The sequence below is a fragment of the Stegastes partitus genome, unplaced genomic scaffold, assembly GCF_000690725.1.
Source record: "Stegastes partitus isolate 25-593 unplaced genomic scaffold, Stegastes_partitus-1.0.2 Scaffold12, whole genome shotgun sequence".
Taxonomy (NCBI): domain Eukaryota; kingdom Metazoa; phylum Chordata; class Actinopteri; family Pomacentridae; genus Stegastes; species Stegastes partitus.
Window position 1 is genome coordinate 1,592,410 of NW_007577743.1, and position 13,992 is coordinate 1,606,401.

The 13,992-nt window shown below is 43.8% G+C and overlaps 1 protein-coding gene across 1 annotated transcript in view; it reads right to left on the reverse strand.

The window, feature by feature from the left end:
- Positions 1-13,992, reverse strand: part of mpped1 (metallophosphoesterase domain containing 1) — a 92,324-nt gene that overhangs the window by 1,179 nt on the left and 77,153 nt on the right. Inside the window, exons 4-5 of the mRNA XM_008288222.1 lie at positions 11,119-11,234; positions 2,345-2,458 (exon numbers count right to left, since the gene is read on the reverse strand). Of these exons, the coding sequence (XP_008286444.1) occupies positions 2,345-2,458; positions 11,119-11,234 (230 nt within the window). The remainder of the gene's footprint in view (positions 1-2,344; positions 2,459-11,118; positions 11,235-13,992) is intronic.

Genomic DNA, 13,992 nt, shown 5'->3' on the forward strand with positions numbered 1-13,992 from the left:
CCATCACTACCAACATCCTGCATGTGTGTCTGCGTTAGCACATTGTGCAACAGATCATTTAATAGATTTATTTTTTTTGTATTTTAATGACATCAAATATTGCAACACAAACTGACAGAACACAATGGTGGCCGTGTGCCAGGCTCAGATCTGAGACCAGAGGATGAAACCTTGTTCAACATGTCTGCAAAGCAAAGAGCACAAAAGACTAATCCCAGAATATTAATTGAACAATGGATTTCCTGCAAGGGGGAGGAAATATTAAATATCCTGTGGTGTCATGAATAAAGCAATCAGGGAATTTAACATGTCTACTAAAGCTCTATATTCCTCTCTTGACGGGATTGTTTCACATTTACTTGCAACAAAAATTTAGCAGGAAAAATTTTAAATTGGTTGAATTTGCTGCTTTAATTCTATAATCATATCTCACTAAAGACGAGCTGCTGTGCTCCGTTAGAAGTCAGAAGAAATGCACATTTAAGCAGGAGGACGGGAAAACTGTGTGAAAAAGAAATAGGAAAGTTCTTCTGGGCAAAAATCAACAATTACTATTCTCCAGTCCTTTCATATTTTTTTATATTTTGCACCAGAAAACAGGAACGACTTTAAATGTTGTATAAAAGCTTAAAGCCAGACATGTGCAGCTTTTCTCCTATTTCACTGCTGCAAAACAGACAAGACAGAGACACAAATCCTGAGTAAATATCCTCAATATAGGAAACAAATAAGATGGAAGTTTGACAGTTTGATTGACAGCGGACCACAGGAAGAACGGTAATTGTGATGCGCTGGCTGATGGGCACAAACAAAGACGTAATCTTGCAGGAGTGCGCTGAAGAAACACAACGGCAGCGAGCGGAGGGAAGAAAAAGCTCATCTCGTCTGAAATTATGAGACTCCAGTGTGAGCAAATGTATGCATGAGAGTGTGACACTAACACCACTACAGTTTAAAAAAAATCTCCGCTTCAGAAGCACTTTGGAACGACGTGCCCACCAGAACGGCAGATGTAAAAGTGTTGCGGTTTTGTCAAGCATAAGTTAACTGCCATCTCTCAAAAAGTACTACAATTTAACTTTGCACCATCAGTGATTTTTGTAAGTGTAGGTGTCACTTTCAGCGTCTCTTGGAACAGAACTCTGCATGCCTGTGTTGGTCCTTTCACATTCAGAATACATGAATACAAAACACACTCTGAAGCTCTCTCTCGGAGCCCTCACATTAATGAAGAGAGCTGCTTTCAGCCCGTTTCTCCTCTTATAAAATCTGATCTAGTTTCTAATCTGGTTCTCTCTGATGGGGGGGACCGCGGCTCCAGGGGCTTAGCGTTGACCCGATAACCCCGAAAAAAAGCTATCCTCAGCCCAGGGAGTCGGCCTCTCTGCCCTCGCTGGCCTGGATGAAATGCTGATAGGGATGTGGCAGCTCAGCTATTCTCTAATACACACTTCAATCATTTTCTTTAAGGAGGCGATTGTACAGTATCTCCATATTCTCTGAGGTTACACGCCCGGAATTAAACCCTCTCTGTCAGTTTAATTAACTGAAAAAGAGTCTGTTTAAAGTAAAGCCAGGACTCGGCTGTGGATGACACAGATTCTCTCTGATTTGGGCGACATGTATATGAGACTAGCTGTTTTATATAATAAGGCAAAATGTTTAGGTGTGAGGATATGTGAGAAAAATCTAGTCACAGTGATGCAGCAGTGGGTGAATGTCTGCAAACTGCCGCCTTCAGAATGTGTTAAGGCTAACAACCACAGATGCTGCGATGCTGCTCATAATTTACACCAGTTGGATGATAGATGTGACGCTGTGGCGTTGAGTTCATTAAGATTTTTGTCAGCCTGAAAGAAAAATTAAACCCGACTTTGGAAACGAAAAAAATGTCCGTACATGCAGTCTGAGTAGAGAGCACCGCATTGAACATGTGTGTGTGTGTGTGTGTGTGTGTGTGTGTGTGTGTACCAGGGCTGTGGTCTGAGTCTACACAAATCAAAAACAAACACTATGATCATTAGATAGTTTTCATTCTGTTGTTTAAACGTTCCCAGTGGAGACACTCAAGTCAATCACATCGTACGGCTTCACTGGATTTGGAAAAGCAGGGAAACTGTCTTTACATGTATTAACTATACATCTAGAGTAAAGTGAGGACGCTTAGTTGAGACCAAGACAAGTCAGAGAAAGCAGGACAAAGCACTGATGATATGGTGTAATAGTGTAACATCCAAATCAAGTCAAATGTGTCACGAAGCAGGTTGCTTCTCCAGAAAGGCCCTGACCTACACCACGCCATGCTTACCAGATGCAAGGGAACATGAAAAGCACACGTACGTACCTTCGTGAATGTGTCCAAACACGTGCAGTTTGGGCTGGACTCTCCTCTGGACCGTGTTGAGCAGCTCCATGCACCCGACACGCTGCATCTTCTTGGGGACCCAGTCCAGAAAACCTGCACACGATGAAATGCAAATGAGACGCAGCTCACAGCAAACACTGCTGCTCTCACAAATCCTGCAAACAGCAGCAGTTCACATGTTGCACAAAGAAGCAGTGATTTATTATTAAATTAGACACTCATCCAGGGTTACATGTCTGTCTATACGTATCCGTGTCATTAGAACAGAGGAAAAGCTGCTGAGTGTGTCGCCGCTATTCCATCCAGCTCACATCAGAACCAAACTTTTAGAAGTTGTGCATTTCCAATCAAGGCTCTTATTAACACTTTCAATTTGCATATAAACAGGTGGACGGGACATTTAGGAAAAGTGCAGTTCGATGGGTTGTGGCTGCTGTGGGAGGAGGTGAGAGGACACAGAAGCAAGTTTCATCATTCATTCATTTTAATCTTACCATTTAAATTCTGTCATCATTATTGCCATAAAGAAACAAAAAGATTCCACAGTAGCATGTTATAAAAAACAAAACTGTGTGAACACCGAGTCTCTGCTTTAAAGGTGACTGTTTCCACGATCAAAGGTGCACAGCATGAAGAGCAGCTAAGTGTCCCATTACCAGCACTTATGATCCTCCTCGACATGCAGATAAAATCTAAATTCATTGTGCTGCAGCGTTATGCACTCATTCAGAGTTTCCATCAGCCAGACAAAAAAAAAATAAATGTGAAAGAAGCATTTACTTGTTGAATTCTTACCTTGCTGCAGTAATGAACCTATTTGGATCATTTCAGTAATTCATTAATGTGATATTTGATGGTGTTGGGTTGATTTTCTGCTTTCATGGCTGAATGTGTCTCTGTGAAGGTTATGAATGTCATCTGCCTTCAAAAGGTGATACATCACGCTTTAGAACGAAGCCCTTCATTCCAGGCTGCTTGTCTAATGGCAAACTGCTCTACGCAGCACAAAAAAAAAAAAAAAAAAGACTCTTAGAAAGCAGCCATAAAAAATAAAGATCAATCAAAGCCACACACAGATGCACACTTCACAGTATGTGTGACAAGGATGAAGCATGGAGTGTATATGATTTAGTGGCTGCTCTGTGAGGAGGGATGCTGCTGATGCTGAGTCAATAAAAGCATCAAGTCGGAGGAATAAAATGACTGAGGAGCTCGTGCCTCCATCTTCCCTGCCTTCTGTCGCCCGGCCCAGACAGACATCGGAAAACAAACACAAAGGGAAGAGAAAAGAATGAACAAAAGAACAAATGATGAAAAAAAAAAGTCCCACTAAAAGTGCTTCAAGTCTGTAGAAATATCCCAAAAACACAGAACGAGAGGCGCAGATTGAATGATTATTGTTTGTGATCAATTAATCAACAGTTTTGTAAAAGAACCCTCAAAATAAATCGCTTATTTTTATTCCAACCGACAGTGCAAAGCCCAAAACGTATGACTTAGATCCATGTTCTGGGCAGTACTCAGAAAATCCTCTGCCTGCTATATTGTCATATTTTATCTGTTTCTGTGAGATTTGTTGGCCTAAGAGTGACGAGACTTTTAGGTTTCATTCACCATGAGATCAACAGAGATGAGGTCTGCAGTGCATGATCAAAACTGACGGCTTTAATAAGGATCAGATCGTGATTAGTTATCAAGATATTAAATATAGGAGAAGGTAGACAACGCTGCTGCTTTCCATTGTCTGTGTAAATCAGTTAAAGCACGGTGGAATGACAGGCACGGTTTACCCGAAAGCTCCAGAAAGTCCTGTTAAAACAAATAGTGCCGTCGACAAACTGTGTTTTTGGATCAAGTAATGTTTCAGATCTCGAGTGTTTTGGAAAAGTCCAAGTCTGTAAAGGTGGAGTGTGAGATACGAATCAAATTCAAGGAATATCTTCTGAATAAATAAAATAAATAAAAAAATTCCCTGTTTGTACAGAGTCCTGGCTGAGAAACAAACAAAGACCAAACCACACAACACTGCTGCAGCTCGTCCTGTGCATTGTGCACGGGACAAGTGGAAAGACAGGAGAGGGACGGTAAATCTGCCAGATGCTAACTATCTAAATATGCCCAGGAAGTAAACATCAACGATCTCTCTCCAGCATCACACGCTATCTGTATGAAACAGACCAGGCCAGGTTTAGTCACTCATGTCAAACCTTCAGGTCAAGTTCAGGTCACGTCTCAAGACTTTAAGGTTAAAACTAAGACAAGTGTAAGGCCTTTAATGGTGAAGTACCTCCTGTAGGTTTGTAGCTTCTGAGCATCCCTGAAAAATCCAAACATGCTGACGTTAAACTCAAAGAGGACAACAAGCTCTATTTTTTCTGCCCTCGAAATGTCAAGTAGCAGTCTTCTCCTCTCTGACACTGAAAATGTAAAATTCACCACATATGTTAACAAATCGCTATTGTTGTATTTCCTACGAGGAAACTGAAGCTACATCCAGTATCTACTATCTGTTGCTGTTTTGGCGCAATTGCAGTTAGCGTCATGGTCAAAGCTGTCAGATTGTCCACAGGAAGGCTGAGAGGGCCAACGAGTGGATGGATCCTGCGCTAATTCCAGCCTGCCCAGAATTCCTGCAGTTGTAAGTCCTCATTTTTGTGATTTAAGTCCAGCATGAGTCCATCCCTGCATGCTTTGTCTTTGGGCTTTACTTTTTTACTACACGCAGCATGTATACAATTAACACAAACTACTTTGGCACAATATTGCACCTTAAGCTTTGACCGTCTTGCTCGTAGATCTGCCACATTCTGTAGTGCGAAGTGAGCTGTCATCTGTCTGCGCACTCTCAGCGGCTCAAGCTTGTTTCTCACATGAGACGCCGAGACATATGTGATGCATCTTCAGACGTGCGGAGGATTATGGTACAGAATGACCAGGGAAGCATGCTGGCTCGCACGCTGCAAAATCAGAGCGGATGTAAAGTGGATTTATACTAAATAAATCTTTTTCTGGCATGCTGCGTAGTATGGTAATATGGGTATTGGAATGCACCCCAATTTTCAGCTCTCATGTCTCCAGCCCTTGGCAGCCTTGTAAATTTAATAATGGGGCAACTTTCTGCCCACGTCTGGATAGCGCTTGAATGAAAAGAACAAGTGAAAGCTCAGGACCAAAGGTAGAGAAGTTCGTGGCCATTTTGGCAGAGAAGCAGCAGTTCTCATTATTCACATTCCCAAACAAAGAGAAGGAATAAGAACAGATACTCTGGGGAGGACTTCAAGATCTTTTCTACATTTTTATTTTTCACTCCTAAACCGCTCACGGCAGAGTTAATGGACCCTTTCATACTTGACACAGACACAAAAAAAAACAAAACGTCCATGTTCTCAGCTGGCAGTGAATCAGTCATGCTGTTAACGTGATGCAGTCGTCGGACTTCTTTACTGTCTAAATCTATCTACCTGTAAAACACACACACACACACACACACTTTTAGTATCAGTTTAGGTATAAAACGCCTTAAAACTCTGAGTGTGTTCTTTACAAGCCTTGGGAGACGGTGGAAGTGAAGTGAGAAGTTACGAGGGCTTTTTGTGTCTCGGGGTATTTCGCTCTAATGTGCTTCTTGTTTCAAAGCAGCTGCTGCTATGGGCACTGAGCCTGTTTTCCTCTTTTTGTCTCACTTTCTCCCTTCTCTGTCTCTGCTGTTAACTTCCTCCTCACAGCCAGATAAAGAGGCCATATTTTTCCTCTCTAGCCGCCGATGTGCAGCTTTATCGCGCCTCATAAAAGACGGTGGCTTTTGCCGCAGTGCGAAATGATGTCTTGCTCGCGTTCCTTTTCTCCTGCACTTTCTTGTCCGTCGTTAGTTTCTTATTCCTATTAAAAGACATTTCGAGAGGAGCCGTTTACTTTTGTCATCCATTCCTTTTTTTTCTTTCTGTCTTTCCGAGGCCATTCCGCCCAGCCTTGTTCTGCGTGGTGTGTGTCATGCATTAGTAGCCTGCTGTAGCTGCTCCATATGCCGGTGGCTTACGAGCAGATAGCTGGAGACACTTGGCTAAGCTGAATGGAAAATAAACGGCCGTGTTCGCAGGCGAGACGCAGACACAGAAATCAATCACACACACTCGTCTGAACACCACAGCTGCAGCGGGAGATGAGGTGTGAAAGTGTGTGTATGAGAGTGAGAGTCGGAGAGAGAGAGACGTGTGTGTGTGTGTGTGTGTGGGTGTGTGTGTGTGTGTGTATGAACGTCTGCTTGTGTGAGACGGAGACGTGTGTGTGTGTGTGTGTGTGTGTGTGTGCGGGATGTCAGTCAGCTTGTGAGCGAGCATCTGTGTTTGTTCAGACTCTTGCGACGCTGGTGTACGAGTGTGTGTGTGTGTGTGTGTGTGTGTGTGTGTGTGTGAGGGTGAAACAAGTGTGTAAAAAGCTGAAAGGTGATCGGTGAGAATTTCTAGTAATCTCCTCTACAGGTAAAGTGTGTTTTCAGGCAGAGCAGGTCGAGCTGACTGAACGCGTGAGTCATGGCTTTGATTATCTTCACCTTTCATTCAGGCGCTCAGTACAACAATGATTCATTAGCGCCGCTTCCACCGCTCGCTTTCACTTGAAAAGAGAAGAAACCATTCACAGAGTGTGCTTAAGGAGTGTAGAAATGGAAGCGTAGTGTGTTGTCTATGTAGTTTCTGTGAATAAACAAGCGTTTATTCTATCAGCTGTAGGATGGACATCAGTGTGGTGGATCCTGCTGTCACCATCTCATCAGCGGCTGACTCCTCCTAAAGCTGGGATAAAACGAGTGAAGAGGTGGTCGGTGAGTGGAGCCGAGGCCATGCTCATGTCTACGGGCCATCCGGGACTTTCCTGTGACCCACCCATCACTCACAGCTGCCACGCCCTTACTTTACAAAAATAAGAAATAGGGCGCCTGGTTGAGCTGGCGACCCAAGTACAGGGGCTATAGTTTCCGATGCAGCGGCCATGGGTTCGAATCCCGCTCATGGCCCTTTGCTGCAACCCCTTCCTCCATTCTCTTCCCCCACTTTCCTGTCTCTCTCTCGACTGTCCTGTCTAATAAAGGCAAAAAGGCCAAAAAAATACCTTAAAAAATAAAATAAAATAAAATAAAAAATAAAAAACAAACACCACCCCTTGTACGGTTGTGATGAACAGGGACATGATCTGTTTTTGTACCAGGCTGTAAACACGGTTGTTCTGATGTATTTCTGATGTAAGGTTGGACATTTTAACATGCTGGTCTATGGGGATTGACTCCCTCTTGGAGTCGGCCTCGTGTGGACATTTGAGGAAATGCGGTTTTTGCCGCTTCAGCTCCAGCTTCTTGTATCTGTCCTCATAGGATGCTGCTCAGTTCATTTATTTACTCTCAAGATCACTGCAGTCAAGTTCTCCAGATGTGTGAGCAGCTCAGGGGGGGATATGTGTGGCAGTAAACTGATGACAAAATATTAGCGGTTAATGTTAGTGCAACTCAAGTCGTACAGGCACAGATTCATGTGAGTGGAATCTGAGGTTGTTTCCACACCAAGCTGCTTTGGCTGAAACACTCCCTGATGTGGTCGCCCAGTTAGAAAGAGCTGGTGGACCAAAAGATCGAGTTCCAATCAGTTCAGTCTCATTTTTTACGTTGTGGTTTAAAAGCAGTTGGAACAATAACGAACAATCTGTCTGCTATTGATTTTATAGTTTATCTGTATAAGCAAAGTTAATCACTTTGTGACCATGGAAACACGTTTGAGCATCACCGTGTGTATGATTTGCAGGATGCAATAATAACCTACTAATGATGAGCTATTTTTTCACGAGCTCTGTGTGCTGCCAGAGAACACAAATATACACCGAAGAAGCATCAAGGTGCAGACAGACCTGCTGCCGGTTTCCCACATCGGCCTTGATTGTGCTGATATTGCAGGATGACATCACCAGAACAGTCCAATCAGTGAGTCTGAATGACTTCTGCTGTGTGACTTGTTTGGACTTGTGTGTACGTCGGACCAGAGGAACAACGGTACGGATCAGCCACCTACAGGTTTGGAAATGACCTGAGCCTGTTCTGGCAGCATCTAAGCATCTGAGCTGGCCAGAGGCTGCTGCCAGTCATCTGAGACCAGTAAGCTACAACACACAGTGTCCACATCCTGCTCTGCCCATCCCAACCACTGCCCCAGCCCCCACATTTCCACCCCTCACCCCGACCGGTTGAGGAAGACGGCTTGTTGAAAAGAAAAGCGAAGGAAACGTTGGATTTGTTGGGTTTTTGTGTTAACAGTTCATAAGCTCTTCACCGGACTATGTGACGTGCTATGATGTGTGAACTGGTGCCATATAAATACAACTGAACTGGAAAAAGAAAAGAATAAGTCAGGATCATGCTTTGTTTGTCTGCATGAGGAGAAAAAGTCAGTTTTTGAGAATATTGATCCTCTGTAAGGAGTGCCTTGTGATTTGATGATTGCTTAGGACAGAATGTGATTTATAGGTTTGAGGACTGTTTGTATGATTTAGCCTTATTTAAATTGTTGGCAGCCTGTGGATCTGCAGTGTGTGTGATGTACGGCTGATCGGCCTAACCTGAAAATGGTGTCACTCTGAGCGAAGCCACAACCCACAGTGATTTATTGTCATTATCATTATCAGTACAGGCGTGGACCACTGTTTTTTAATTCCTCATGAAGCTGTTAGAGATCACAGCAAAACTAAGTGACTGACTGACTGTCTGCCAACCTCCTGTTAGAAGTCACACAAACCTTCACAGAAGGCTGTCATGCAACATTCTGGTCAGTTTGATGATTGTTCTTGATTGTGATAATTGTCCTGTTAGCACAGAGCAAGCTATTGTTCACTTTGGTCCGAGGGAGCGGTCCGTTTCTGGAGTGTAAGACGCAACACCAAATGGACAAAATGCCTGCGACCACAAGTTGCAAATTTGGGCTTCAAGCTGTCGCCAGTGCACACCAGTGGGTGACGTCATGCCTCGATGCAGCCGTCTTTATATCGCCCCACAGTCCCTCTTTCACTATCAGATCAGTCACCACTCACCTTCCTTCATCTTAAATCTAATTCTGCTCTTGTAAATCCATGACTGCAGACTCGCACTTGCACAAATATTGACTGTCACCCTGACATGTCTTCCTGTATAATCCAAAAACTCCTGATGTTTATTTTACAGGCTAATATCAGCATTTCTCGAGTCAGTGCATTTAAATATGACCGCGTTTAAGTCAATAAATGAATAAATAGATTGAAGCTTCACTGTGGATTTTGTACCGGGTTTCTGAGGCGTACATCCTGTCTGTGTGTGCTCAGGCACAGCGTTAGCAAGGTGGGCCTCTCCCCTCACTGCATATGTATTTAAGGGAGGATTGCTCAAATAATAGACGGCGCCATGTTAACAGAGGGTAATTATGTTTTCTGCTGGATTCACCGAGATCACACAATTCGCCTCTGCCTCTGAAGAGCCGGCGTAAACACGGCATTAATGGAATTTACAGGAGCCGCGAGGAAGGTTGTCGAAGGAAAGAAAGCACGCATTGAAAGTATATAGAACCGAACGCCAGCTAACGTTTAGAATTAAACAAAGAGCGGACGGGAAGTTTTGGCTCGTGGGAGTTAACCTTGAATTTGAGCATGACCATCGATAAACGGAAAATTCACTCCAGGCTGCGACTGCTTTTGTTTGTCAGGACGTTTTCAGCCTGCGTTTGGTTGCACTGACGTATTACCATCAACACTTCCTCCTCCTCCGATCTGAACTGCTCCTCCTGTCTGCCTCGCTCTACCTGGTTTTTTTTTTTCTGTATTGATAGAAAATATTATAATTTTGCAAATAATATTTTCAGTTAAAACAGTGGAATCAGGATGACTGCATTATTATTTCAGAGCTTAATGATCTCATTACAATACAAGCGCTGTGCTGTGCCTACTGAGCTCCCCTCGGCTCCCAGGGCCTGTCTGGAGGTCAGTCTCACACTCAGTCCAGAGGCTGACTACATAATGAGCTCAGTGAACGATCCAGGTTTAAAGACTGTGGCCACAAATTTAATAAAACTACATCGTTCAGATATTCCTCTTAAAATCACACTGTATGTCTGAGCTTTGAAGTATTATTTAGATATTCAAATTGTGAAATGAAATGTGTGCCGAGATAACCAAAGAGGTTGTTTTTTGTTTTTTTTAAAAAAAAGCATATTCTGGGGGCCGCTATAGCTCACCTGGTTGAGCTGGCGTCCCATGTGCAGGGCTACAGTCCCAATGTGGAGGTCATGGGTTTGAATCCTGCTCATGACCCTTTCCCACATGCCCTTCTCCCCTACTTTCCTGTCTCTCTCTGACTAACACTATCCAATAAAGGCCAAAAAAAAGCATATTCAAAAATCCAAATAATTTAAAATATTGAAGTTTCATGTTGTTTCTCAGGATGGAGGTGCTGTACGGGTTGTATGTGGCTCAAACCTGACTGAACTCTGAATGTGTCCTTATGTGTGAATGAACTGCATTTACCTGTATACACACACATTTGTGCTGTTGTTTCTGCGCTTGCACCATATGTGTGTGTGTGCACATGTCTGCGTGTGCACAAATGCTTGAGATAGTTGCGGTGTGTGTACTGATAGTGAAGTGAAGTGATGCATGTGTGTGATGTTAAAGTGTATCTGTTAAAAGCTGTTTGTGTGTATTTGTGCAATAGGTTGTGTGTGTGTGTGTGTGTGCTGTAATGTGAGTCTCACCCAGTGGGGGGCAGTGTGTGACCAGGATGTCTGTGTTGTCGGGGATCTGGTTCCACTTGTCCAGCAGAGCCTGACCCCGGGGCAGGTTGAAGCCCCAGCCGTAGTACCAGGGCTGCCTGCACACACACACACACACAAAGAAACACAGAGTTCGGTTAACACACCAGCTGTCAGAAACATCAGGTGGTCTGTGGTGAGATCGATCTCTCAGCAGGGCTAAGATGTCACACAGCTCACTGTGTCTCTGCTCCTGGCTGTTAACCTTTACATTAGTAACACTGGTCGTAAAAATGAAAGGAGTCGAGGGCTGCACGAACCGCAGGAACGTCTCGCACTCGACCTGCACACGGAGCTCAGAGAACAGCAGCGACCCTCTGATGCTCGTAGTTACATCACTGCAAGGTTAAGTCGTTATCGTTGTCGGTGAATTTGACAGAACACGTGGCTCTTTTTAGTAAAATCCACACACGAGAATAAAAAGCTCTTTATTCAAACAGGGCTGAGTAATAGTCAGTTTACCGCTGCAATGAAATATTAAGAAAACACACAGCAAAGGACTGAAAAGAGAAGCATCCAGGCTGACAATAAAACACACAAGACGGTATTAATGAATCAGCATGTATGCAGTTTTAACGTCTGGCATCAGCACCAGTGTCTGGCCTCTGATCACCTGTGAACCTTAAGAACAGCTGCAAAAACATTTTCTTCAAGTTGACACTCACTGCTGGCCCCCTTTTTTTTTTTCTCTAAACAGGATTTAAATGTGCTTTTCTCAGCGTAGCCTTGTGATGCCGATGCCCCATCTCCCTTCCTTTTATTGTCTAAACATGTGGTTTGACCTTCAGGATGAGAGGATGCTCGGGGGACTTATTACGAGCTGTCATCGAGCGCAGAGCGAAGGCAGGAATCAAATAGTTTCCAGGAATGTGGCAGAAAGCTACATTAAACATCTCCTTGATCACAGTCGGTCCTGGAACGCACCACAACGAGAAAACGAGGGAAGAAAAAGGGAGAAATGAGAAAAGAAGAGAAGAAGACGAGGAAAGCCTTGATGGCTGGGGCTCGTGTCCCTTTACTTTGATAGCGGACGCCTCGGCCGTGAGTGACGGAGAAGAAATTAACATGTCACTTACAATCTGTACTCCGATCCATCTTCCTCCACAACACGCTGCACAGGCGTGTGTGTGTGTGTGTGTGTGTGGGTGTGTGTGTGCAACCTCAGGCGACGACGTCCGCCGCTGCCGACGTGCAACCGGCTTTTTATACATTTCTGAGTGCAGTCACTCGAAACGCCAACTTTATCGGCGTGGTCGCTGCCCGACGTGTCTGTGCTCAGTGGAACATCAGATGAGGATTTTTTAGAATAATTTCCGGAGTACGTAGTGTGTGTGTGTGTGTGTGTGTGTGTGTGTGTGTGTGTCTGACATGCATGGGGACTTCAAAGACAGATGGGAGACAGAAAGACAGGCCTGCAGATAGGAAGGAATACCTGTCACACACACTGTCTTCCACTTCTTTTTCTCTAATTAAGAAAGCTAAAAATGGTGACTTGGAGGTCAGCAGCGCAGGGAGGGCTGGTCAAGCACATGTGACAGTGCATCATGGGAAATCACGTCCTATTTCAGCAGCAGCAGCAGCAGCAGCAGCGCACATGATTAAAATTCCATCACTTCCTGAACATCAGAGACTAAACATTTCTGACGAATGATCTGACGCTGCCCATGAACACAATTTCAATAATTTACACTGTGAATATTGAAACATTTAGACTGGCCTTAGCATATTAATAGAGCCCCTGGAATGTAATATTCATGTCCATCTTAACATGGACGTCTCAATTAAAATGGAATGAGCTCAGCGGCACGATTGATGCTCCCGATTTCTCTCAGTGTGAATGGAGGGATGGGGAGAGGGAGCACAAGGAGGAGAAGAGACACAGTAAAGAGCTCCCCCCCCCTCCATGATAATGACCAACATACGGTGATTCATCTTAACAGGACGATAGATAAGCAAAGAGAAAGATTCATGAGGCTTGAGAGAACAAGTGATGAGATGTTTGGGTGGATGGATGGAGCAGTTCAAATCCACCTAAAGGACCAGATTGGAGTTTTGCATGTCATATTAACTATAAATCACATACGTTTTCCCGTACTTAACCGTTTTACCAACATATGATGAATTTCGATTGATATCTTCCTGGCAGATATTTGCCTTATTTCATCCCAGGTCACGGTGAAAATCAACACAGTTCACTCATTGCATCACACAGTTTGAATTCAAACACTTGAAGAAGCTGATGTTTGTTCTTGAAGCAGCCTGTTCTGATGGTTTCTCTGCGTTCTCATATGTAGGTTGTACAAGCTAACTATAGCTGAGTTTCCATCCAAACAAAGCAGAAATTTTCACCAAATTTGAAGCTAACTGGCAAAAGAAAACGTGAATTAATGCCCGATTCCACCCACTACTGATATGGGAAGGAACTGGTTCACCCAGATGAACAGTTGGTGGAGTTAGGTACCAATAAAGCATGGAGGAACAACAGGGCGCAGTGAGGTGATGGAATTGAAAAAGCTCCCGCTAAAGCTCAAATGGTGGAAAAGACGACAGAGCACGTGATGGAAATGTGACATTTCTGCTATTCTACATGTTATTAGAGGAAGATTACATCTTCTTCATCCCCCCACACAGATCTGATGTTTTCATCTGATGTTATTTTTGAGCTTTTCAGTGGATCAGAGGCTTCAGCGGACGCTGAAGTCACAACATATGCATATGCATAACATGTGCATCATCATTTATTCGTTCATTTGTCAGTTGTTTGTTTCTGTGCAAATTAAAAATGCAAGTAAAGGTGCCCAGCGCAAAACACCGGGG